Source organism: Coregonus lavaretus (assembly GCF_964263955.1).
Source record: "Coregonus lavaretus genome assembly, chromosome: 4".
NCBI lineage: Eukaryota > Metazoa > Chordata > Actinopteri > Salmoniformes > Salmonidae > Coregonus > Coregonus lavaretus.
In genome coordinates, this window is record NC_139991.1 from 69,817,326 (window position 1) to 69,843,649 (window position 26,324).

A 26,324-nucleotide genomic window follows, 5' to 3' on the forward strand; every position below is an offset into this window, starting at 1 on the left:
GTATGCACTCACTAACTGTAAGTCGCTCTGGATAAGAGCGTCTGCTAAATGACTAAAATGTAAGATGTGGAAAAGATCATATGTGTTATAAAAGTGAAGAAAATTTGACATGTTGTAATTGCGGTGGGAATCATGAAGCCACGTCTTCTGAATGCCCCACAAGGGTAAAAGAGAATGACATGGCCAAAGTCAGGGTTGTACGAGCATTTCATATGCAGGAGCTGTGAAAAGGGTTGAGGGTTTGAATGTTGTACTAGAAGAGTCCATGGTAGTGGATAGGTCTTTACTGCAGACTGCAGGGGTTGTCTTACACCAATAATATCCTGACATTTTAATGGTTAAAAAGGTGGACTTTGTGGTCTTTATCATAATGGTGATAAATGGTACTGCCAGGGTGGAGAAAAGATCTAGGAAGATTGAAATCATTGTGATTGTGGCGGAGCGGTTCCTGGGGCTGAAAGATTTCACAGCAAAGGAGTTACATGGAATATTAGCAAAAGCGGTACCACCTTTTCAGGTCCTAGAGCCTGAGAAGGGAGATATGGAGAACTAAAAGAAGGAAGAAGTGGATTGTTAGAATGACTATTAAGAATGGTCTATTTAATCGTCCAGTTGGTGGCGGCAATACAACATTTTGATGTAGTCGGCCATAAAACCCTGGTTGGACCTTTTTTTCCCCCGAGGTCCCAGTTGTTTTGAATCTAATGTCATTGTTCCATCTGTGACTACACCCTGACTTTTTACAAGGGTTTTCGTGACGCACCATGACAACGTGAACGCGATTGGTCGACAGTATGCTGGGCGGGCGTTATACTTTCCTCCATTTATTAACCAAAGAGAAGACTATCCTTTGGATATTTCTGTTATTGCCTGCTTCACATCGGTAGCCAACAGATGCTAGCTAACACATGTAGCTAGCTATAGTTTTTATTTTAACGTTACGTGGATGAGTGAGGGCAAAATGTCATCTTACAATATGTTCCAGTCAGAAACAACATCGATTATGGCCTTTGTCGTCGAGACTGTAATGACAGAAATTAGCCAACTTTTGCCAAACACACCAAACTCTGACGCTAACGAAAGCAGTAAACCGGAGAGAGAGGTGAGCACAGACAAATACTGTACAGAGCAGCGTGATGACGGGCGCGTAGTGACTACAACCAGCTAGCTAACAGTTAACGTCGATTAGGTAAATTAGCTTCCTCATTTGTTTAGCTAGGTATCATTACTACTGCAAGCCCTTATGCTGCGTTCATGGCCTAGTCGGAACTACGAAACTCGGAAATGTCCGAATTGACAACTGGTTGAACGCGGCACGTGTATAATTTAAACCAGTTAGCAAGACTAATTTCCGAGTTTCCTATTTCCGACTAGCACGTGAACGCGGCATTAACTACCAAACTCTAGGCTGCATTCTGCCTTCTCCCTACAGTCATTAGCTTCGCCCACTACTACCTCATGTGAACTACAATCCCTACGCTGTGTTATAACGTTTAGAAACGTCAATCGCTAAATAGCTAATTAGCACAGGTGGTTGCTTCTTGTCTAACGTAAACAAGCGCTGTAACATGGCGATATGGCCCAGTGGGAGCACGAACCCTAACCCTATCAAGGTATCAATTTATCCATACCTCAAGCCACAAGTGTTAATGTTCAGATTGAGCTTTGGGCTCTTAAAGGTGCAATATGCAGAAATCACTCCACAATATCCTGGTTGCTAAAATTCTAATAGTTTGCCTAATTTCAGTTTATGGGACATGCAATGTATAGTGTAGAGAACCATTGTACCATCTAAACTGCTGTGAAATATATTTTAAAAAACCCAAAATATTGTTTTTTCAGCTGTTTGATGATGGTGTGCAAAACTGAAAGTTTCCCGAGTGGCGCAGTGGTCTAAGGCACGTGCTAGCTGTGCCACTAGAGATCCTGGTTCGAATCCAGGCTCTGCTGTAGCCGGCTGCAACCGGGAGACCAATGGGGCGGCGCACAATTGGCCCAGCGTCGTCCAGGGTAGGGGAGGGAATGGCAGGCAGGGAGGTAGCTCAGTTGATAGAGCATGGTGTTTGCAACGCCAGGGTTGTGGGTTTGTTTCCCACGGGGGGCCAGTATGAAAATAATAATGTAAGTCGCTCTGGATAAGAGCGTCAGCTAAATGACGTAAATGTAATGTAATGAAAGTAAAAGACTAAAAAATTAAACTTAAGAACGGGAAGCATAGAAATAGCGCAGATCTACCACTTCTTAGACTTGCTTTCAATGAGAATGACTCCCATTTCTATGTGATTATTGGTCTGGTTGGCCAAAAAGTTACATATTACAGCTTTAACAAATCTCCTGTACATTACACTTGTTTACACTGAGCTGCACTGGGATCGGAACGCAATCATGGTTACATTAATTAAGACACCGTGGAGCCGGCACAAGATATGGGTCAGAAAACGTACCTCAATGCAGGGATGGAATGGATATGCCACTGTACTCAAAAGTGTACCTCTAGCCACACTGATACCCCGAGAAGATTGAAATACTGCTAGAAAACTAGCAGTATTTCAATCTTCTCAATGGAGCAGTGTGGATAAAGGTAACATTTGGAGTACAGTGGCATGTCCCATCCTTACATTGAGGTATGTTTTCTGACCCATATCTCGCATCTGCTCCACGGTGTCTTAATGTAACCATGATTGCATTAGACCCCAGCGCAACTCAGTGTAAACAAGCTTAACGGTAGGGTCGGTATATCCTGGCAAGCCCTAAGCTATGTTGCTAGGTAGCTATGGTTTCACATCCTCTGCTGTAGCTGGCTGTATAATGTTAGGTAGTCTAATATCCACAGGAAAGTATTGTTTACCTGACTTTTTAGAGAGCTGGTAGGTATATGGTTCGGTTTGGTACAGAGGGAAAGTTGGTTTTATATTGGATATTCTGTTTTATCTCGTCAATAACTATTGAACCAAGATGCCATGACAATGAAAATTGTATATTCTGAATCTGGGGAGGATAGAAAACAATGTTCGTTGTCCGTAGCTAATGCCTGCCCATACCATAACCCCACCGCCACCATGGGGCACTCTGTAAACAACGTTGACGTCAGCAAACCGCTCGCTCACACAACGCCATACACGTTGTATGCCATATGCCCGGTACAGTGGAAACTGAGATTCATCTGTGAAGAACACACATCTCCAGTGTGCCAATGGCCATCGAAGGTGAGGATTTGCCCACTGAAGTCGGTTACAACCCCGAACTGCAGTCAGGTCAAGACCCTGGTAAGGACGACGCGCACGCAGATGAGCTTCCTTGAGACAGTTTGTGCAGAAATTGTTCGCTTGTGCAAACCCACAGTTTCATCACCTGTCCAGGTGGCTGGTCTCAGACGATCCCCCAGGTGAAGAAGCCGGATGTGTGGAGGTCCTGGGCTGACGTGGTTACACGGGGTCTGCGGTTGTAAGGCCGGTTGGACGTACTGCCAAATTCTCTGAAATGACGCTATGGTAGAGAAATGAACATTAAATTCTCTGGCAACAGCTCTGGTGGACATTGCTGCAGTCAAATTTACATTTACAAATAAAATACAATTGTATTTGCCACATGCGCCGAATACAACAGGTGTAGACCTTACAGTGAAACGCTTACTTACAAGCCCTTAACCAACAATGCAGTTAAGTAAAATAAGTGTTAAGTAAAAAATAGATAATTAAAAATAATTAAAGAGCAGCATTAATGCCAATTGCACGCTCCCTCAACTTGAGACATATGTGGCATTGTGTTGAGTGGCCTTTTATTGTCCCCAGCACAAGGTGCACCTGTGTAATGATCATGCTGTTTAATCATCTTCTTGATATGCCACACCTGTCAGGTGGATGGATTGTCTTGGCAAAGGAGAAATGCTCACTAACAGGGATGTAAACAGATTTGTGCACAATTTGAGAGAAATAAGCTTTTTGTGCGCATGGAACATTTCTGGAATCTTTTATTTCAGCTCATGAAACATGGGACCAACACTATACATGTTGCGTTTTTATATTTTTGTTCAGTGTAGTGACTTTTTACACATTTCTCTACACAGCTTTGCACCATAATGAATCAGGTGATGGGGGAGGCTATTCGTAAAATTTGCCAACTATTCCTGGTGTCCTCCTCACGTTTACAAAATGAAAATGAGAAATTGAAGACCAAGGTGGAGCAGATGGAGGAAGATATGAAGACAATGACTGAGAAGGCTGAACATTATAGAACATCTCTAGCTAAAGTGCAGGCACAAGCAGAACCGAAAGGACCAACCCATGTTCTGCACAATGGAATCATCTTTGCAATTAAACCAGTTGGTGAGTGTTATAGACCAACAGTCATTACTGTCTTTAGCAAGTTAGTTAAATTATTGTTTTTCCCCGTATCTTTGATAGTTTTGTTTGTATCAACTTACATCACACACATTGTGTGGAAAGAAAAGTGAGACAGAGTTGTAAATGTTTCAATGTAATTTTGCTTGTTATGTTTTAGATCTCCCAATGTTGCCTGGAATGACAGCGGCTTCAGCATTGCCAGGGAATGCCAGTCAAGCAAACCCCGTCACTAACGCAACATCAGTCCGTGCAGGTAATATCCTCAAGTTGGTGTGAATTTGAATAATTGTTGACCAACCAGGGGTGCATTCAGTTTAGTTCAATATTGTCTACGGTTTAGTTCAATATTTGTTCAATGGCTGCGTGATGGTTTGTACCTGAACTAGATGTTTTCCCAGAACGGTGCGCGCTATTCTTCAATCTTTTAGGTATGTTTAATCCCATTTGGTGGGTCAAGTGGGTTTGGCCTGATCAATATGTGTGACTGTTTCAAATCGCGAAACTTGTACTGCAAACAATCACCCTCTGGGCCAACTTAATCACAACATTCTTGAACTGGTCGTTCAGAACAGCACTGTTTCTGTTGAATCAAACGTTGCACACCGTTGTGTCCTGCTGAATGTGCTCCAGCATTCAGCAGGACACTAGGAACCAAACTGGCGAGTGACTACCTGAACTTGTCCAAGAAACGCTTGTGTTCATTTTGTTGCTAAATATTTTGCTGCGGTGTGCACTAATGAATAGGACCCAGTTGTTTGAAAACAATACACAGGCTGTTACTACCATGTTTATTTTAAGGCTCATGTGAAAAAATGTCTATTGCCATATATTGGTTGATTTATTTGGCTAATTAACCAAATTGGTTTTGGACAACTTCGTTTTCTTATATCCTCTTAACTTGGGCCATAGTTTTACAATGTGTATCATCATATTCCTTTTATATTTAGGTCCTGTAAAGGTTTGCAGTAAACCCACAGGGACGTCTTCATTGGAGAATGACTCCACTCTGGGAGACACATATGGACTGAATACAGACCCCTCCCCAAGAGACTCTGAATCCAACATTGAGCATATGAGAGCTGCTCTGCCAGAGGGCAACGAGAGAGACGGCCATGAAAGCCAGAAAAACAACAATACTACTAAAGGGACACGATCCAAAGAAATCAAGCGCTTCAAGTGTGATATGTGTCAGAAGACCTTCACCAGGAAGGGGTTACTGGAAGCTCACAAGCTAAGTCACACAAGACCCTTCAAGTGTGATGTTTGTGACAAGATCTTCAACCTGAACCGCTTGCTTGTACGTCACATGCTAATTCACACAGGAGAGAGGCCATTCGCTTGTGGTCAATGTGGCAAAACATTCAGAATGTCCAAGCAGCTCGAACATCACATGTTGCGTCATAGAGAAAAAACATTCAGTTGCAAAGTCTGCGAAAATATATTCCCTACCAAGAAAGATCTGGTACAACATCGGCTTGTTCATGCATTGGAGAGACCATTCAAGTGCCTTACTTGTGGAAAGGGATTCACAAAAAGGGCCGTGCTTATGGGGCACGAGAGAATCCACACCGGTGAAAAACCACACTGCTGCGCTGAATGTGGGAAGAGTTACAGACTGTCTTATGACCTTAGTGTTCATATGCGAAGACATACAGGTGAACGTCCGCACTTATGCTCAGAGTGTGGTAAGCGCTTTATAACTAAATCCAGCCTTGAAAACCACAAGGTAATCCATACAGGGGAGAAGCCATTTAAATGTGAGACATGTGGAGCTGCTTTTGGCCATAAAGCAAACCTTCAGAGACACCAAGTGCTTCACACAGGGGAGAGACCGTACAAATGTAAAGTGTGTGGGAAAAGCTACCTTCAGTCCACCGACCTAAAAGCTCACATGCACCATCATGGGGCAACCAAACCATTTATGTGTGACCTATGTGGGAAGACTTTTATTTACAATTTCCAAATGAGACGACACCATCTAAAATGGCACACAGCTGAAGGAGAGAACATTCCTGGGGAAGAGGGAACCTCAACAAAGCCATTCAGTTGCGACAAATGTTTGAACTGCTTCAGCTCCATGCTAACTCTGAAAAAGCATCAACGAATTCACACGGAACAAAATCAACACTCTTGTTCCATTTGCGGAAAGACCTTCGCCTATAAACATACTTTTGACTATCACATGAAACTACACAGTGGAGAGAAGCCCCATGAATGTAAATACTGTGGAAGGAAATTCATTCTAAAGCAAGCTCTCAAAGGACATGAGCGTACCCATACAGGTGAAAAGCCCTTCAAATGTAGCTATTGTGACAAGACTTTCTCAGTCAACAGCAATCTCAAAAGGCATGAGCGAGTCCACACGGGAGAGAAGCCATTCAAATGTGATGTCTGCGGGAGAGGTTTCAGCCAAGCCAACAACGTCAAAGCCCACATGCAAGTCCACACTGGAGTGAGGCCTTACTATTGCAAGATATGTGGAAAGGGCTTTTCTGACATAAGACACTACAAAAACCATAGCTGTAATGGTGTGGCAGCGACACGCGATCAGTCCCGTAAATCTTCTGACCGCACTTTCAGAAATAAGAAAGGAGAAAGAAGGTAGAGACAGGAGTGCTTGCCATAATGCTGCTGTTATGTACAGTGAGGGAAAAAAGTATTTGATCCCCTGCTGATTTTGTACGTTTGCCCACTGACAAAGACATCAGTCTAATTTTAATGGTAGGTTTATTTCAACAGTGAGAGACAGAATAACAACAAAGAAATCCAGAAAAACGCATGTCAAAAATGTTATAAATTGATTTGCATTTGAATGAGGGAAATAAGTATTTGACCCCTCTGCAAAACATGACTTAGTACTTGGTGGCAAACCCTTGTTTGGCAACTCGAACCTTCAGCTCTCTCCACAGATTTTCTATGGGATTAAGGTCTGGAGACTGGCTAGGCCACTCCAGGTCCTTAATGTGCTTCTTCTTGAGCCACTCCTTTGTTGCCTTGGCCGTGTGTTTTGGGTCATTGTCATGCTGGAATACCCATCCACGACCCATTTTCAATGCCCTGGTTGAGGGAAGGAGGTTCTCACCCAAGATTTGACAGTACATGGCCCCGTCCATCGTCCCTTTGATGCGGTGAAGTTGTCCTGTCCCCTTAGCAGAAAAACACCCCCAAAGCATAATGTTTCCACCTCCATGTTTGACGGTGGGGATGGTGTTCTTGGGGTCATAGGCAGCATTCCTCCTCCTCCAAACATGGCGAGTTGAGTTGATGCCAAAGAGCTCCATTTTGGATGTTCAGATGTTCATTGGCAAACTTCAGACAGGCCTGTATATGTGCTTTCTTGAGCAGGGGGACCTTGCGGGCGCTGCAAGATTTAAGTCCTTTACGGCGTAGTGTGTTACCAATTGTTTTCTTGGTGACTATGGTCCCAGCTGCCTTGAGATCATTGACAAGATCCTCCCGTGTAGTTCTGGGCTGATTCCTCACCGTTCTCATGATCGTTGCAACTCCACGAGGTGAGATCTTGCATGGAGCCCCAGGCTGAGGGAGATTGACAGTTCTTTTGTGTTTCTTCCATTTGCGAATAATCGCACCAACTGTTGTCACCTTCTCACCAAGCTGCTTGGCGATGGTCTTGTAGCCCATTCCAGCCTTGTGTAGGTCTACAATCTTGTCCCTGACATCCTTGGAGAGCTCTTTGGTCTTGGCCATGGTGGAGAGTTTGGAATCTGATTGATTGATTGCTTCTGTGGACAGGTGTCTTTATACAGGTAACAAGCTGAGATTAGGAGCCCTCCCTTTAAGAGTGTGCTCCTAATCTCAGCTCGTTACCTGTATAAAAGACTCCTGGGAGCCAGAAATCTTTCTGATTGAGAGGGGGTCAAATACTTATTTCCCTCATTAAAATAAAAATTAATTTATAACATTTTTGACATGTGTTTTTCTGGATTTTTTTGTTGTTATTCTGTCTCTCACTGTTCAAATAACCTACCATTAAAATTATAGACTGATCATTTCTTTGTCAGTGGGCAAACTTACAAAATCAGCAGGGGATCAAATACTTTCTTCCCTCACTGTAGACTCAGTGATATCATCTCTATCATTCATAGTGGGGCAACTTCCTGCTTTCAGACATCAGGAACAACAGGGATGTATTCAGTAGAGTGAAAAGTTCTGGGGTGAGTTTCTGGAAAGCCCTGTAGGAAATGAGATAAAGCGTTCTTTAGGAAATGAGATGCGTACCTGCCATAATGCTTAGAGATCTTGCTATGTCTTAGGGTCAATGTTCATGAGCCCACATTCTCATTTACGCTGTTATTTATTTATATTGTGTGAAAATATCAGAACTACACATTTATACTCTTGTCCGTCAGCTACATAGGACCGCTAGATTATTCAGGTGACTGAAAAGGTTATTGGGCAAGAATTTTGAAGGAATTGTTGTTTTTAAAGGTCCTAATCAGCTGTTTTTATATCAATATATAATTTCTGGGTAACAATTAAGTACCTCACTTTGATTGTTTTCAATTAAAATGGTAAAGAAACAAATAGCTTCTTAGCAAAGAGCAATTTCTCAAGCAAGAATATTTCTGGGACTGTCTGAATTGGGAGGGGATGGTTGCTTTAATCAGTGAGAATATTTTATACACTGATGGACGGTTTCCCGAACAGAGTTCACTAATAGGGATGTAAACAAATTTGTGCACAGAATTTGAGAAGCTTTTTGTGCGTATGGAAAAGCTATTTTTTTTCGGCTCATGAAACATGGGACCAACGCTTTACATGTTGCATTTATATTTTTGTTTAACATAATTGTCTTTCAGTTCACATATAGCATTGCAGACTTTGTGGACCATTCTGAATACTGTCGGTTCACTTCCACCACACAAATCTCCTGTTTCACAATGAAGGTTCCAGATGCCAAAAACCTCAAGATGGTTAGTACTTGTAGGGAAGGAGGGATGGGCCTTCCCCAAAGAGAGTCAGATGAAAGCCTTGGCTCAAGCAAACAAGTGTTGGCTGCAATTTCTTTGTACATATGGAAATGGTCACTGAAATTGATTTAATCAAAATCATTCAGTGGGTTGCTCCTGTCTATAACTGCGCCTTCTGTCTGGCCTTGGTGGTGCTTTCTGATAATCATTCAAACAGTCCAAGTAATCAATTGTCCTCTATTGCCAAGGTGAACCTGGGGGCCAACATCCATTAATCTGAAGTTAAACCTGCCTCTAAACCTTCACTTAGATCTAGATTAACTCTAATCGTCCTTCTGGAAATCTGACTTTTTAAATCTAGACTTATTAAACCATGTCTGAGAAAAGCCATTTCAGTTAGTCCAGTTTAAAAGAGCAATTTAGTCAAGGATAGTCTGAGAAAACACCCCTGAGTGTACAAAACATTAAGGACACCTCCCTAATATTGAGTTGCATCCCCACTTTTTTGCCCTCAGAACAGCCTCAATTCGTTAGGGCATGGACTCTACAAACTGTCGAAAGCATTCCACAGGGATGGTGGCCCATGTTGACTCCTACAGTTGTCAAATTGGCTGGATGTCCTTTGGGTGGTGGACCATGCTTGATACACACGGGAAACTGTTGAGCGTGAAAAACCCAGCAGCGTTGCAGTTTGACACAAACCAGTTCGCCTGGCACATACTACCATACCCCGTTCAAAGGCACTTTTTTTATTTTTATTTTTTATTTAACCTTTATTTAACCAGGTAAGCCAGTTGAGAACAAGCTCTCATTTACAACTGCGACCTGGCCAAGATAAAGCAAAGCAGTGCGCTAAAAACAACAACACAGAGTTACATATGGGGTAAAACAAAAACATAAAGTCAAAAATACAACAGAAAATATATATACAGTGTGTGCAAATGTAGCAAGTTATGGAGGTAAGGCAATAAATAGGCTATAGTGCAAAATAATTACAATAGTATTAACACTGGAATGCTAGATGTGCAAGAGATTATGTGCAAATAGAGATACTGGGGTGCAAAAGAGCAAAATAAATAACAATATAGGGATGAGGTAGTTGGGTGGGCTAATTTCAGATGGGCTGTGTACAGGTGCAGTGATCGGTAAGGTGCTCTGACAACTGATGCTTAAAGTTATTGAGGGAGATAAGAGTCTCCAGCTTCAGAGATTTTTGCAATTCGTTCCAGTCATTGGCAGCAGAGAACTGGAAGGAATGGCGGCCAAAGGAGGTGTTGGCTTTGGGGATGACCAGTGAGATATACCTGCTGGAGCGCAGACTACGGGTGGGTGCTGCTATGGTGACCAATGAGCTAAGATAAGGTGGGGATTTGCCTAGCAGTGATTTATAGATGGCCTGGAGCCAGTGGGTTTGACGACGAACATGTAGTGAGGACCAGCCAACAAGAGCGTACAGGTCACAGTGGTGGGTGGTGTATGGGGCTTTGGAGACAAACCGGATGGCACTGTGATAGACTACATCCAATTTGCTGAGTAGAGTGTTGGAGGCTATTTTGTAAATGACATTGCCGAAGTCAAGGATCGGTAGGATAGTCAGTTTTACGAGGGCATGTTTGGCAGCATGAGTGAAGGAGGCTTTGTTGCGTAATAGGAAGCCGATTCTAGATTTAACTTTGGATTGGAGATTCTTTATGTGAGTCTGGAAGGAGAGTTTACAGTCTAACCAGACACCTAGGTATTTGTAGTTGTCCACATACTCTAGGTCAGACCCGTCGAGAGTGGTGATTCTAGTCGGGTGGGCGGGTGCCAGCAGCACTTAAATATTTTGTCTTGCCCATTCACCCTCTGAATGGCTTTCACCTGGAATCACCTGGTCAATCTATCTCAGGGTTCCCCAACTGGCGGCCCGTGTGTGGCTTTATTTGGCCCCCGAAGTTTGCTGAGGAAAAAAACTACTATTTTCATTATTGGACATAAAATACTAAAAACACCAGGAAATCAGCTCGAGGTGATTTTAATTTTGGAAATCTATTCCCAAGTATTCCCACACAACAGAGAGACGTGATCGTATAGAAATGTAAGCAAGTTTTGAGATTGTTTTAGTGAAATATTATATATGTTTGGGCTTCTTGCAGTCAATTTGACATCTACAAATTATTTTTAATTATGTTCCGGCCACCCGACCATCCGCTCAAGAAAGAAATCGGCATGCGGCTGAATCTAGTTGATGATCCCTGGTACAGCGCATTCGGAAAGTATTCAGACCCCTTGACTTTGTCCACATTTTGTTATGTTACAGCCATATTCTAAAATGTATTAAATACATGTTTTTCCTCATCAATCTACACACAATACCCCAAAATGACAAAGTGAAAACAGGTTTTTAGAAATTTTTACAAATGTATTAAAAACATACCTTATTTACGTAAGTATTCAGACCTTTTGCTATGAGACTCGAAATTGAGCTCAGGTGCATCCTGTTTCCATTGATCATTCTTGAGATGTTTCTACAACTTGATTGGAGTCCACCTGTGGTAAATACAATTGATTGGACATGATTTGGAAAGGCACACACCTGTCTATATAACGTCCCACAGTTAACAGTGCATGTCAGAACAAAAACCAAGCCATGAGGTCGAAGGAATTGTCCATAGAGCTCCGAGACAGGATTGTGTCAAGGCACAGATCTGGGGAAGGGTACCAAAAAATGTCTGCAGCATTGAAGGTCCCCAAGAACACTATGGCCTCCATCATTCTTAAATGGAAGAAGATTGGAACCACCAAGACTCTTCCTAGAGCTGAGCAATTGGGGGAGAAGAGCCTTGGTCAGGGAGGTGACCAAGAACCCGATGGTCACTTTGACAGAGCTCCAGAGTTCCTCTTTGGAGATGGGAGAACCTTCCAGAAGGACAACCATCTCTCCAGCATTCCACCAATCAGGCCTTAATGGTAGAGTGGCCAGACGGAAGCCACTCCTCAGTAAAAGGCACATGACAGCCCCCTTGCGAGTTTGCCAAAAGGCACATAAAGACACTCAGACCATGATAAACAAGATTCTCTGGTCTGATGAAACCAAGATTGAACTCTTTGGCCTGAATGCCAAGCGTCACATCTGGAGGAAACCTTGCACCATCCCTACGGTGAAGCATGGTGGTGGCAGCATCATGCTGTGGGGGTGTTTTTGAGCAGCAGGGACTGGGAGACTAGTCAGGATCGAGGCAAAGATTAACGGAGCAAAGTACAGAGAGATCCTTGATGAAAACCTGCTCAGGACTTCAAACTGGGGCGAAGGTTCACTTTCCAACAGGACAACGACCCTAAGCACACAGCCAAGCTAACGCAGGAGTGGCTTCGGGACAAGTCTCTGAATGTCCTTGAGTGGCCCAGCCAGAGCCCGTACTTGAACCCGATCTAACATCTAGAGAGTCCTGAAAATAGCTGTGCAGTGACACTCCCCATCCAACCTGACAAGCGCTTGAGAGGATTTGCAGAGAAGATTGGGAGAAACGCCCCAAATACAGGTGTGCCAAGCTTGTAGCATCATACCCAAGAAGACTCAAGGCTGCCAAAGGTGCTTCAACAAAGTACTGAGTAAAGGGTCTGAATACTTACGTAAATGTGATATTTAACTATTATATACACTGCTCAAAAAAATAAAGGGAACACTTAAACAACACAATGTAACTCCAAGTCAGTCACACTTCTGTGAAATCAAACTGTCCACTTAGGAAGCAACACTGATTGACAATAAATGTCACATGCTGTTGTGCAAATGGAATAGACAACAGGTGGAAATTATAGGCAATTAGCAAGACACCCCCAATAAAGAAGTGGTTCTGCAGGTGGTGACCACAGACCACTTCTCAGTTCCAATGCTTCCTGGCTGATGTTTTGGTCACTTTTGAATGCTGGCGGTGCTTTCACTCTAGTGGTAGCATGAGACGGAGTCTACAACCCACACAAGTGGCTCAGGTAGTGCAGCTCATCCAGGATGGCACATCAATGCGAGCTGTGGCAAGAAGGTTTGCTGTGTCTGTCAGCGTAGTGTCCAGAGCATGGAGGCGCTACCAGGAGACAGGCCAGTACATCAGGAGACGTGGAGGAGGCCGTAGGAGGGCAACAACCCAGCAGCAGGACTGCTACCGCCGCCTTTGTGCAAGGAGGAGCACTGCCAGAGCCCTGCAAAATGACCTCCAGCAGGCCACAAATGTGCATGTGTCTGCTCAAACGGTCAGAAACAGACTCCATGAGGGTGGTATGAGGGCCCGACATCCACAGGTGGGGGTTGTGCTTACAGCCCAACACCGTGCAGGACGTTTGGCATTTGCCAGAGAATACCAAGATTGGCAAATTCGCAACTGGCGCCCTGTGCTCTTCACAGATGAAAGCAGGTTCACACTGAGCACATGACAGTCTGGAGACGCCGTGGAGAACGTTCTGCTGCCTGCAACATCCTCCAGCATGACCGGTTTGGCGGTGGGTCAGTCATGGTGTGGTGTGGCATTTCTTTGGGGGGCCGCACAGCCCTCCATGTGCTCGCCAGAGGTAGCCTGACTGCCATTAGGTACCGAGATGAGATCCTCAGACCCCTTGTGAGACCATATGCTGGTGCGGTTGGCCCTGAGTTCCTCCTAATGCAAGATAATGCTAGACCTCATGTGGCTGGAGTGTGTCAGCAGTTCCTGCAAGAGGAAGGCATTGATGCTATGGACTGGCCCGCCCGTTCCCCAGACCTGAATCCAATTAAGCACATCTGGGACATCATGTCTCGCTCTATCCACCAACGCCACGTTGCACCACACTGTCCAGGAGTTGGCGGATGCTTTAGTCCAGGTCTGGGAGGAGATCCCTCAGGAGACCATCCGCCACCTCATCAGGAGCATGCCCAGGCGTTGTAGGGAGGTCATACAGGCACGTGGAGGCCACACACACTACTGAGCCTCATTTTGACTTGTTTTAAGGACATTACAAAGTTGGATCAGCCTGTAGTGTGGTTTTCCACTTTAATTTTGAGGGTGACTCCAAATCCAGACCTCCATGGGTTGATAAATTTGATTTCCATTGATAATTTTTGTGTGATTTTGTTGTCAGCACATTCAACTATGTAAAGAAAATGTATTTAATAAGATTATTTCATTCATTCAGATCTAGGATGTGTTGTTTGTGTTCCCTTTATTTTTTCCCGAATGGACTGTATGTCATGGAAAGAGTAGGTGCCCTTAATGTTTTCTGCACTCAGTGTACAATTGCCATTGAGCAATAGATCCTCTTGTGAGGAATTAACTTTCATCTGTTGATTCAATTCTGATGGACAGCAGCGGATTTAGGTCCATTGTCATGGTTTAGAATGTTGAATTTATTTCACCTCTACATTTACTGATGACCTGACACTCCCATCCTCTGTTTGAGCTATGTTTTGTTATTATCAGAATTTTCTACATCATAATCATTATTTAGGTTACAAGTTTGAGTTGCTGTACTCATCTTGTTTTCAACAATTAATTCCACTTAGAAAAGCTGAAAATCCATGTCCTCTATTGGCATGGTTTCTAAGACCATTGATGTTGAGTCTTGACTTTGTTTTTGATCAGTCTTTATTGGTAATCTGACACCTTCATCCTCTGTCTGAGCGTCTGTCTGATTATCAACATCATGATCTGTATCTAAGTGACTCGTTTCAGTTTTCATGATGGTCAACACCATGATCTGTATCTAAGTGACTAGTTTGATGTTCCATAATGATCTTGTTTTCATCAATTGATTCCACTTTGATAGACAAAAATATATATTTCCTCCACTGACATGGTTTTCAAGTCCATTGATTCAGAATCTTTTGTTTTAGCTTGACCATCATCCTGCATTCATCTAGGTTCAGGTGACAGTATCTGTACCCCATAAAAACGCCCCAAATGATGCAAACTTGAATGGTTTGACACATTTGAGTTATTTAGCAGACACTCTTATCCAGAGCGACTTACAGGAGCAATTAGGGTTATTTGGATAGATTTTTCATCTAGTTGGCCGGAGATCCCAACCAGCAACCTTTCAGTTACTGGCCCAACGCTTTTAATTGCTAGGCTACCTGCTACACTGGATCCTATGGTGCTTTCAAGACACCTCGGAACCTCCGAATTAAAATGTGCATATGTTTTTTTGCATAGAGCTTCCTATTTGTTGATTCTAATACTTTCCTAGTGGGAAACTGAGATCATCTTTCGACACTGTTTCCAAGTCGGACATCTTCTAGTTGTCTTGAACGCGGCACTATTAGTGGAGGGTCTGAGGATTCTGAAACACCCCATTCACTTGAACAACTTCTATAGTTTGAAACGGTACAGAAGCAAACGTGTGGGTATGAAAATGTTCTCTTCAAACAAATTAATCCTGTTTGACAGTAGTTAACTTTTAAAACCTCCAACAGTGTTGTTGTTTTTCACAGGGGATTATAATTAAAAGCATCACCAATATACTATTAAATACAGTATAACTTTGATAATTGATTTAAACATTTGTTTGCATTTCAATAAATGTATGTTTAAGTTCAAACGATCATTGTGTTTTTTTAAATCAGAAAACCACAAAGGTAATAGTCAATAAAAATAAATAAATAAAAGTCAGGGGGACTTTTATTTAGAAAATTAGGCGCATGATCACGTGACCAAATTTGAACTAGCTTCAATGCTGGCAAGTGCTGGGTTTCCACTAGATAGTACGCCACAAAATTGTCTGCCTTAATTTAAGGTTAGCAGTGTGGTTAAGTTTAAAATCACGTTTTAATTATATACATTGTAGAAAGGCGAGGTTTTATTTATTTTTGCACCAGGAGCTGCCAATGTTGGCTGCCTAGATGGTTAGCGTGCTTGGTTCGTATTCTATGCGAATGAGTCAGTCTGAGCGCAAAATGGCTACAGCTTGTTACAATATGTTTCAGTTAGAAACAACATCGATTATGGCCGTTGTCGTCGAGACGACAATGACAGAAATTAGCCGATTTCTGCCCTCAGTTCCAAACTCTTACCCGAACGTTAGTAATCCGGAGAGAGAGGTGAGTAGCTGTAGGATACAGCGCAAATTGTACTACAGCAAAGACTATGGATCTCTGACTACAATCATTGGTACATGGCGGACAGCGTTGAAAAACTACGTAACGTCTAACTTTAGCTAACTAGCTAATGTTATACCACAGAACAATGATTAAAAAAATATGTGCTTATACGTTACGTTGTCTGGTAGCAGAGAGGAAGAGGTAAAGGGATGCCTAACTCGGCGGAAAGTCAGTCTCCCTCCGGCATGTGGCGTTTTTTCGCCAACCAAGCAAGCAAGGAGTTTTTGTGTGAGGTCAAGGAGTGTCGAATTTGGTCATCAAAAAAGTGAATGGCTTATTTGCTATGTGAGATTTATTTGATTAGAAATGCCGTAATGTTCATAGGTTGTTACGAGTGTACTGATATAAGTAGGACACGTGACAGACCCGCAACTTTGAGATAAAAAAAAAACGTTATTAGAGTTGTCTCCAGATGGCTATACATATTTATAGCATGAGGCCTAGTAGCATAGCATCTCTCTCCATTGAATACAGGCGGTTGACGTTAACCCTCAACGAATATTGAAAAAAGTATCGCTTTGTGGGCAACGACTCTCGTTGTTTGGGCGGAGAGACAAGTATCTTGTCAGTATAACGTTACCCATTATCTTTTTTAAATTGTATCTTTATTTAACTAGGCAAGTGAGTTAAGAACAAATTCTTATTTACAATGACGGCCTACACCGGCCAAATCCGGACGACGCTCGGCCAATTGTGCGCCGCCCTATGGGACTCCCAATCACAGCCGGTTGTGATACAGCCTGGAATCGAACCAGGGGGTCTGTAGTGACGCCTCATGCACTGAAATGCAGTGCCTTAGACCGCTGCGCCACTCGGGAGCCCGAGTAGTTTATCCACTATGATAATCTTTGGTGTAACTATGGCAAGTTAGCTAACTAGCTCTACTTATAGAGAGCAACAACAAAGACCATACAGTATGAAGATGGACAGAAACTGCTTCTCCAATAGAAATCCCCGATCGTGCTTGTAAGCGATGTCAATGTGACTTTGGCTAGCAATGCCGCGTTCAAAATAACTGGGAACTCGGAAATATCTGACTTTAGACTTCAATTTGGAATTCCAACTCAGGAACTCGTGCCTCTTTCTAGAGCTCAGACTTTCCGACCTGAAGATCACTGACATCATGATTTGACCTTGTATTTTTCATCAAAGTTCCCATGCTGTGTTCAAAACAACTGGGAACTGGGATCTCGGAAATCTCAGACTTTCGACTTCAGTGTGTTCAAAACAACTGGGAACTGGGGAAAAAACAAGCTCTGACTCTGAAAAATTTACCAGTTCCAGCTATCTTGAAAGCACCACCAGTTGGCTTGAAAGCACCATTAAGCTCATGAGCAGAAACACGTCATCGGGTCTGATGGTCATCCCACGCCTAACTGCTCATGTGCAGGCTGTCAAATCAAAGGCACTCCTTCAATATAAAGTTGTTTTGGACGAAAACGTGTCGGTTTGTAACTTTCAGGAGGTCTGAGTAATAACATGTTCTACTACTTAAAGGAACATTTCACTCAAACTTTTTTGGTATTTATTTTCATTAGTCCACTGTTGATAGAGTTCCTAAATGTTTTGCATGTCAGCGGTCAAGTTATCAAGGTATTGGACTTTTAAGAAGCAGTGTCACCGGATTGTGCCTTTTTAGATTTTGAGAAAATGAACAACTAAGGAAGAATTTTTCACTTCTCTCATTGACCACATTTACATATACACCAATATCCCGTTATTATTCGGGGATACTCAAGTATTCTGTTTTTAAGTTGACACATGTAAACATCATATCACGTTTACAATAACCCGAAAAAGCTTGTATCCCGGTTATGAGAAACCTGGGTAAGATGCCTGGTATATGCTGATCTTAGACATGATACTGTGGCATGTAAACATCTTATCACGTTTCGCATATCATGCATGGGTGTTGTGTGATGTTTTCAAACAAATCGCTTCAAAAAGTAGGCTACCTGTGCAGTTCGATCTACATCATTTCATAATTTATTTTGCTGATACTCTGTACTGGACCATATAGCCTACTGGCTACTTTCACCCCCAATTTAGACAACTTTCTGCTTATTTCCGACATTTGGTAGGCTATTTGTTTGTCAACTATAGTTTGATACATGCAGCTTCTCTTCTGTCATAACTTGTTGCCCCAGAAGACTAAAGTATTGCTCACTAGAAATGTAGTTAACACTGGTAAAGTTGGAGGTTTTGTTTAGGGACCGGAGAGAGAACGCATTAACTCAAACAGTGGAAAGGTTGGTCCTGTGCAAAATGTCCAAATGTCATCAGTTTGACTGGTTTTAAGGAAATGAAAAGCTGGGAAAACGATGAAACACGTTTCTGATAAGACTTAAGTTTGTCTTGGGTGCATATTTTATGTGGTTGAAATACTGTCTGCATAAGTGTCAAATATAACATATTACACGCGCATTCGCATTTTCTCAAGAGATGCCGAAATAAATAAATCATATTTCTCCACTTCTGTTCCCGAGAAAAAATAAACATTTGTTGTATAATTTTACTGCAAGAAATGCATAATTCTGCAGAAGTTAATATTATATTATGCTACATGAGGTTATAGGCCTACAGTCAGTGTCCATATTTCAATTACTATTCAATTGAACCCATATTAACTTAAATGAGGAATATTCTGTTTATTCAATAGTAATGTCAGAGTTTCTAAACCCAGAGGCGCAACATCGCGAGACTTCCGGGAACACTTGCGAAACAGATTAAGCAGACTGGTTTGGGGTTTGAGAAGTCAATGAGAGAAGTGAAAACTTCTTCCAAATCTAAAGGCACAACCTAGATTTGAGCCATTGTCTTAAGTAGTTGAACATGTTATTACACCAACCTCGTGAAAGTGACAAACTGACATGTTTTAATTTTAGTCAAAAACTGCTTTATATATCGAAGGAGTGCTTTTGATTTGACGGCCTGCACATGAGCAGTATTGCGCGAGACGACCGTTAGATCCAATGACGTGTTTCTGCGCATGTGCTTAACTAGCCTACAAGCGTGATCGGGATTTCTATTGGAGAAGCAGTTTCTGCCTATCTTCATGCTGTACTGTCTTTGGTAATGTCATCTTTTTGTAGGCATAAACACCGCCATGGGTTCGTTAGTCAAAGCCTATGGGGAAATGAATGGAGTTTTTTGTAGGGTTTTTGGATAAACGGCAGAAGTTAGGTCTGTGGTAAACACAGGCTTAGGAGATCGTATAAGTTTTGTTCTATGAGATAATCTTAATCAGCTAACTTTACTTTTTGTGAATTTTGAAGTGTTTGTCATCAGAAAAAGCACAAAGGCTTCATAGTTCATAAAGGCCAGGTTAACTGACTAATATTATATCATAGAACAAAACCTATAAGATCCCCTAAGCCTGTGTTAACCTCAGACCTTTTTTTCTGTGTTTATTTCAAAACCCTATTCTTTCCCCATAGGAATGGCTGAACAAACCAGAGGTAACTTATTTCCATTTTCTATGACTACAAGCTGGCGAGCTCTATTGCTAGCCCATCTAGTTAGCTAACTTACTGGTTTCATATCCTCATTTCAGCGTAGCTGGCTGCACAGCTAGCTACTTAGGTAACCTTTTTTTCAATTTCTCTTCACAGCTTTGCACAATTATGAATCTGGTGACAGGGGAGGCTATTCGTAAAATTTGCCAACTATTCCTAGTGTCCTCCTCAAGTTTACAAAATGAAAACGAGAAACTGAAAACCAAGGTGGAGCAGATGGAGGAAGATATGAAGACCAAGGTGGAGCAGATGAATGAAGATATGAAGACCAAGGTGGAGCAGATGAATGAAGATATGAAGGCAATGACTGAGAAGGCTGAACATTATAGAACGTCTCTGGCTAAAATGCAGGCTCAAGCAGAACCGAAAGGACCCACGCATATTCTGCTCAATGGAATGATTTTTGCAATACCACCAGTTGGTGAGTGTTATAGACCTAGCTAGCTACTTAGCTAGCCTACATTCATTACTGCCTATGCTTTATCTATAGCTAGCAAGTTAGCTATTAGTCCTTGGCCTGTTGATGTTCTTTTGTATCAATTTAGGCCTACATTACTTACATCACACACCATTTTGTGGAAAGAAAGTTAAAATGCGAGTATGCTTGTTATGTTTTAGATCTACCAATGTTGCCTGGAATGACAGCGGCTTCAACATTGCCAGGGAATGTCAGTCAAGCAAACCCGGTCACTAACGCAATGTCGGTCTCTGCAGGTAATCCTTAAAATGATTTTATTTTGAATAATGGTTACCAAACCAGGGTCTTATTCACTAGGAACCAAAAGGAAGCAAATGGGCCAAAATGGAAAGAGCATATGCGGCGAGTGAGTTTCAAGTTTGGGGACGCTATTTTTGTATTTATCATCACATTTGCAGACTAATGTAAAATAGCCTAATATTCAAAATGTGGTTGGATAGTCATAAATTAGGAATATAATAACTCACTGTTCACAAAAAATAGCATTCTGAACAATGCTTTTCTATCTTTGCACACATTCGGAGCTCAGCCCCAGCTAAAGGAACATTTCCTAGGAGGATCTGGGAAAAATATGGCCTTTTATAAACACATTTCATGCGATTATGACAGGGTACCCTACTCTGCTGACACTAAAAAACTGATATCAATAAAAACGACCTCATCCTGAATGCGATCATCTAATCTAGGCCTACGAAAAGGGGATTGACATCCATCTAGCCTGGAGGAGGAAATTATACTGTCCTAAAAATAACTTTCCAGTTGCACGGACTCACCCAATGATAAAGACAGTGAGTATGCACACTCACCGGGTAAATGGGCGATGCTCTCCACTAGCAATAGGCTATAGGCCTACTGTTCACTCAATTTGAGAGTTACATTTGAGTTTTTTCTGTCTTTTGTGTTTTCCCCATGATTGTATTTTGGAAAATTGTGATACGCCTAGGACTATTATGTTCTCAGTCACATGTATTTATTTTCCAAGCTATAGCACACATTTTACATACAGCAGCTTCTTAAAGGACCAAAGAGTTTGGTCTGCTTCGTGCTTTCATTTTTGTCACAACCCTACTTCCCAACTGTAGGCTATTCGCTTCAGATTTAAAACAAACCAGAGCAATTGTATTTTTGTAAAATATTTTTTATTTTAATTGAATTTTGAATGAAATTTAGATGATGTAGTATATATTAATATTATTTTTTGTTAATTTTTTATTTTACCCCCTTCTCCCCAATTTCGTGATATCCAATTGCGATCCAATTACGATCTTGTCTCATTGCTGCAACTCCCCAACGGGCTCGGTAGAGACGAAGGTCGAGTCATGCGTCCTCCGAAACATGACCCGCCAAATCGCGCTTCTTAACACCTGCCTGCTTAACCCGGAAGCCAGCCGCATCAATGTGTCGGAGGAAACACCGGTCAAAGTATGTTGATTTTAATGCTCATGTAAACAAATATTTAGATTTCCATATATTGGTAGAGTTATTTGATTAACGAAATTTGACTAGCGTCCTGTCCAGCTAGTGTATTTGTATATCAAGATGCCTCATGCTACATAGAAATTAGCTCTATAGTAGGGCAAGGCAATATATCGAATTCATTCTATTATTTCAAATGCGTGTGTTAGTGCGACGTTCCAAATGCCTGTATCGCAAGAATCTAGGTTTGAATTTATTTCCCATTTTTATGAGCATTTGTCTTCTTGGTCTCCTTCGCTCATCCTGTGCTGTGTGCACTTTGATAAAATAATGACATTATTAGTGTGTCTTATGGTTGTGGAAGGATTTTTAGCCTAGGTATAACTTCAGAAGTCCTGAAGTCATTAGATTATTGCTGACTGTTTGAAATGCAGTCTATTTTACCTTTTAATTGTACAACAAAGCTTATTTAGAGGACTTTTTAAAATCTCTCTCTCTATATATATATACATACATACATACATACACACACACACACACACACACACACACACACAGTGAGGGGAAAAAAGTATTTGATCCCCTGCTGATTTTGTACGTTTGCCCACTGACAAAGAAATGATCAGTCTATAATTTTTATGGTAGGTTTATTTGAACAGTGAGAGACAGAATAACAACAAAACAATCCAGAAAAACGCATGTCAAAAATGTTATACATTAATTTGGATTTTAATGAGGGAAATAAGTATTTGACCCCCTCTCAATCAGAAAGATTTCTGGCTCCCAGGTGTCTTTTATACAGGTAACAAGCTGAGATTAGGAGCACTCCCTTTAAGAGTGTGCTCCTAATCTCAGCTCGTTACCTGTATAAAAGACACCTGTCCACAGAAGCAATCAGTCAATCAGATTCCAAACTCTCCACCATGGCCAAGACCAAAGAGCTCTCCAAGGATGTCAGGGACAAGATTGTAGACCTACACAAGGCTGGAATGGGCTACAAGACCATCGCCAAGCAGCTTGGTGAGAACAGTTGGTGCGATTATTCGCAAATGGAAGAAACACAAAATAACTGTCAATCTCCCTCGGCCTGGGGCTCCATGCAAGATCTCACCTCGTGGAGTTGCAATGATCATGAGAACGGTGAGGAATCAGCCCAGAACTACACGGGAGGATCTTGTCAATGATCTCAAGGCAGCAGGGACCATAGTCACCAAGAAAACAATTGGAAACACACTACGCTGTGAAGGACTGAAATCCTGCAGCGCCCGCAAGGTCCCCCTACTCAAGAAAGCACATATACAGGCCCGTCTGAAGTTTGCCAATGAACATCTGAATGATTCAGAGGAGAACTGGGTGAAAGTGGTCAGATGAGACCAAAATGGAGCTCTTTGGCATCAACTCAACTCGCCGTGTTTGGAGGAGGAGGAATGCTGCCTATGACCCCAAGAACACCATCCCCACCGTCAAACATGGAGGTGGAAACATTATGCTTTGGGGGTGTTTTTCTGCTAAGGGGACAGGACAACTTCACCGCATCAAAGGGACGATGGACGGGGCCATGTACCATCAAATCTTGGGTGAGAACCTCCTTCCCTCAGCCAGGGCATTGAAAATGGGTCGTGGATGGGTATTCCAGCATGACAATGACCCAAAACACACGGCCAAGGCAACAAAGGAGTGGCTCAAGAAGAAGCACATTAAGGTCCTGGAGTGGCCTAGCCAGTCTCCAGACCTTAATCCCATAGAAAATATGTGGAGGGAGCTGAAGGTTCGAGTTGCCAAACGTCAGCCTCAAAACCTTAATGACTTGGTGAAGATCTGCAAAGAGGAGTGGGACAAAATCCCTCCTGAGATGTGTGCAAACCTGGTGGCCAACTACAAGAAACGTCTGACCTCTGTGATTGCCAACAAGGATTTTGCCACCAAGTACTAAGTCATGTTTTGCAGAGGGGTAAAATACTTATTTCCCTCATTTAAAATACAAATCAATTTATAACATTTTTGACATGCGTTTTTCTGGATTTCTTTGTTGTTATTCTGTCTCTCACTGTTCAAATAAACCTACCATTAAAATTATAGACTGATCATGTCTTTGTCAGTGGGCAAACGTACAAAATCAACAGGGGATCAAATATTTTTTTCCCTCACTGTATATATATATCTATAGTGAATCGCCCATAAATTTGAAAAAATAGAGATGTGATTTTTAGGCCATATCGCCCAGCTCGACTCCATAGGCTCTGGACTTATGGGCCGTGGTGGCACAGACAAGGCTACTTACTTTCAATAAATGAAATTAGTTTTGTATAATCCTCACATTTGAAAAACCTGTTTTAATTTATAGTTTTATAATGTGTATATGCTCATATTCCTTATCTTTAGGTCCTGCAAAGGTTTGCAGTAAGCCCACAGAGATGTCTTCATTGGAGTGTGACTCCTCTCTGGGAGACACAGATGGACTGAATACAGACCCCTCCCCAAGAGACACTGACTCCAACGTTGAGCATATGAGAGCTGCTCTGCCAGAGGGCAACGAGAGAGACTGCCAGGAAAGCCAGATAAACAGCCATACTACTAAAGGGATACGATTCAAAGAATCCAAATGCTTCAAGTGTGATGTTTGTGAGAAGACCTTCAGCCGGAACAACCTGCTGGTACAACACAAGCTAACTCACACAAGACCCTTCAAGTGTGATGTTTGTGAAAAGACATTCAGCAGGAAGGGGTCACTGGAAGCTCACAAGCTAAGTAACACAATACCCTTCAAGTGTGACGTTTGTGAGAAGAACTTCTGTCTGAACCGCATGCTGGTACGTCATATGCTAATTCACACAGGAGAGAGGCCATTCGCTTGTGGTCAATGTGGCAAAACATTCAGAATGTCTAAGCAGCTTGAACATCACATGTTGCGTCACAGAGAAAAAACATTCAGTTGCAAAGTCTGTGGAAATGCATTGTCTACCAAGAAAGATCTGAAACGACATCAGCTTGTTCATGCAGTGGAGAGACCGTTCAAGTGCCTGACTTGTGGAAAGGGTTTCACATCAAGGGCTCTGCTTATCGAGCACGAGAGAATCCACACCGGTGAAAAACCATACAGCTGTGCTGTATGTGGGAAGAGTTACAGACAGCATGGTGGCCTAAATATTCATATGCGAAGACATACAGGTGTACGTCCACACTCATGTTCTGAGTGTGGTAAGAGCTTTGTGACAAGCAGCAGCCTCAAAAACCACATGGTTGTTCACACAGGGGAGAAGGCATTTACATGTGAGACATGTGGAGCTGCTTTCGGCCATAAAGGAAACCTTGTGAGACACCAAGTGCTTCACACAGGAGAGAGACCGTACAAATGTATAGTGTGTGGAAAAAGCTACCTTCAGTCCACCGACCTAAAAGCTCACATGCACCGTCATGGGGCAACCAAACCATTTATGTGTGACCTATGTGGGAAGACTTTTATGTACAATTTTCAAATGAGACGACACCATCTCAAATGGCACACAGCTGAAGGAGAGAAGCAGAGAGAACGAAAGAGGAAAGAGCGAACGAGAACTGCCAAGAGACCAGGAACCTCAACAAAGCCATTCAGTTGTGACATATGTTTGAACAGCTTCAGCTCCATGCTAACTCTGAAAAACCATCAACGAATTCACACGGAACAAACGCAATACTCTTGTTCCATTTGCGGAAAGACCTTTGCCTATAAACATACTTTTGACTATCATATGAGACTTCACAATGGAGTGAAGCCCTACGCTTGTAAATACTGTGACAAGAAATTTGTTCTTAAGCAAGCTCTTGAAGGACATGAGCGTACCCATACAGGTGAAAAGCCCTTCAAATGTAGCTATTGTGACAAGACTTTTGCAGTCAACACCAATCTCAAAAGGCATGAGCGAGTCCACACAGGAGAGAAGCCATTCAAATGTGATGTCTGCGGGAGAGGTTTCAGCCAAGCCAACAATGTCAAAGCCCACATGCAAGTCCACACTGGAGTGAGGCCTTACTATTGCAAGAGATGTGGAAAGGGCTTTTCTGACATAAGACACTACAAAAACCATAGCTGTAATGGTGTGGCAGCGACACGCGATCAGTCCCGTAAATCTTCTGACCGCATTTTCAGAAATAAGAAAGAAGGTAGAGACAGGAGTGCTTGCCATAATGCTGCTGTTATGTAGACTCAGTGATATAATCTCTATCATTCACAGTGGGGCAACTTCCTGCTTTCAGACATCATGAACATCAGGGATGTAGTCAGTAGAGTGAAAAGTTCTCGGGTGAGTTTCTAGATAGCCTTGTTGAAAATTAGATAACGTTCTTTAGGAAATGAGATGCATGCCTGCTGTAATGCTTGAAGATCTTATTATAAGTCTTAGGGTCAATGTTCATGAGCTCACATTTTCATGGAGACGTTTATTTCTGACAGTGTGCTGAATCATTTACAATATATATTTTTCTATTGTGTAAATCATTAAACACCTAATTCATGTGAAAATATCAGAACTACTCATTAACATTTTTGTCCGTCAGCTA

At 42.2% G+C, this 26,324-nt stretch overlaps 1 protein-coding gene across 3 annotated transcripts; it reads left to right on the top strand.

Annotated features, from left to right (window-relative positions):
- Positions 1-817: 817 nt before the first annotated feature.
- On the top strand, positions 818-26,324 carry LOC311128037 (uncharacterized protein). 3 transcript variants are annotated; one of them, XM_084159981.1, is made up of 6 exons: positions 818-1,102; positions 4,067-4,325; positions 4,501-4,596; positions 19,991-20,315; positions 20,513-20,608; positions 24,171-26,324. In XM_084159981.1, exons 3-6 carry the CDS (start codon positions 4,549-4,551, stop codon positions 25,967-25,969), a joined length of 2,268 nt encoding a protein of 755 aa, XP_084016107.1. In that variant the 5' UTR covers positions 818-1,102; positions 4,067-4,325; positions 4,501-4,548; the 3' UTR covers positions 25,970-26,324. The 3 variants fall into 3 exon arrangements, with proteins under 3 accessions (XP_084016107.1, XP_084016108.1, XP_084016106.1); XM_084159982.1 differs by lacking the exon at positions 818-1,102 and having other exon boundaries at positions 4,008-4,325; XM_084159980.1 differs by lacking the exons at positions 818-1,102; positions 4,067-4,325; positions 4,501-4,596 and adding an exon at positions 15,943-16,319.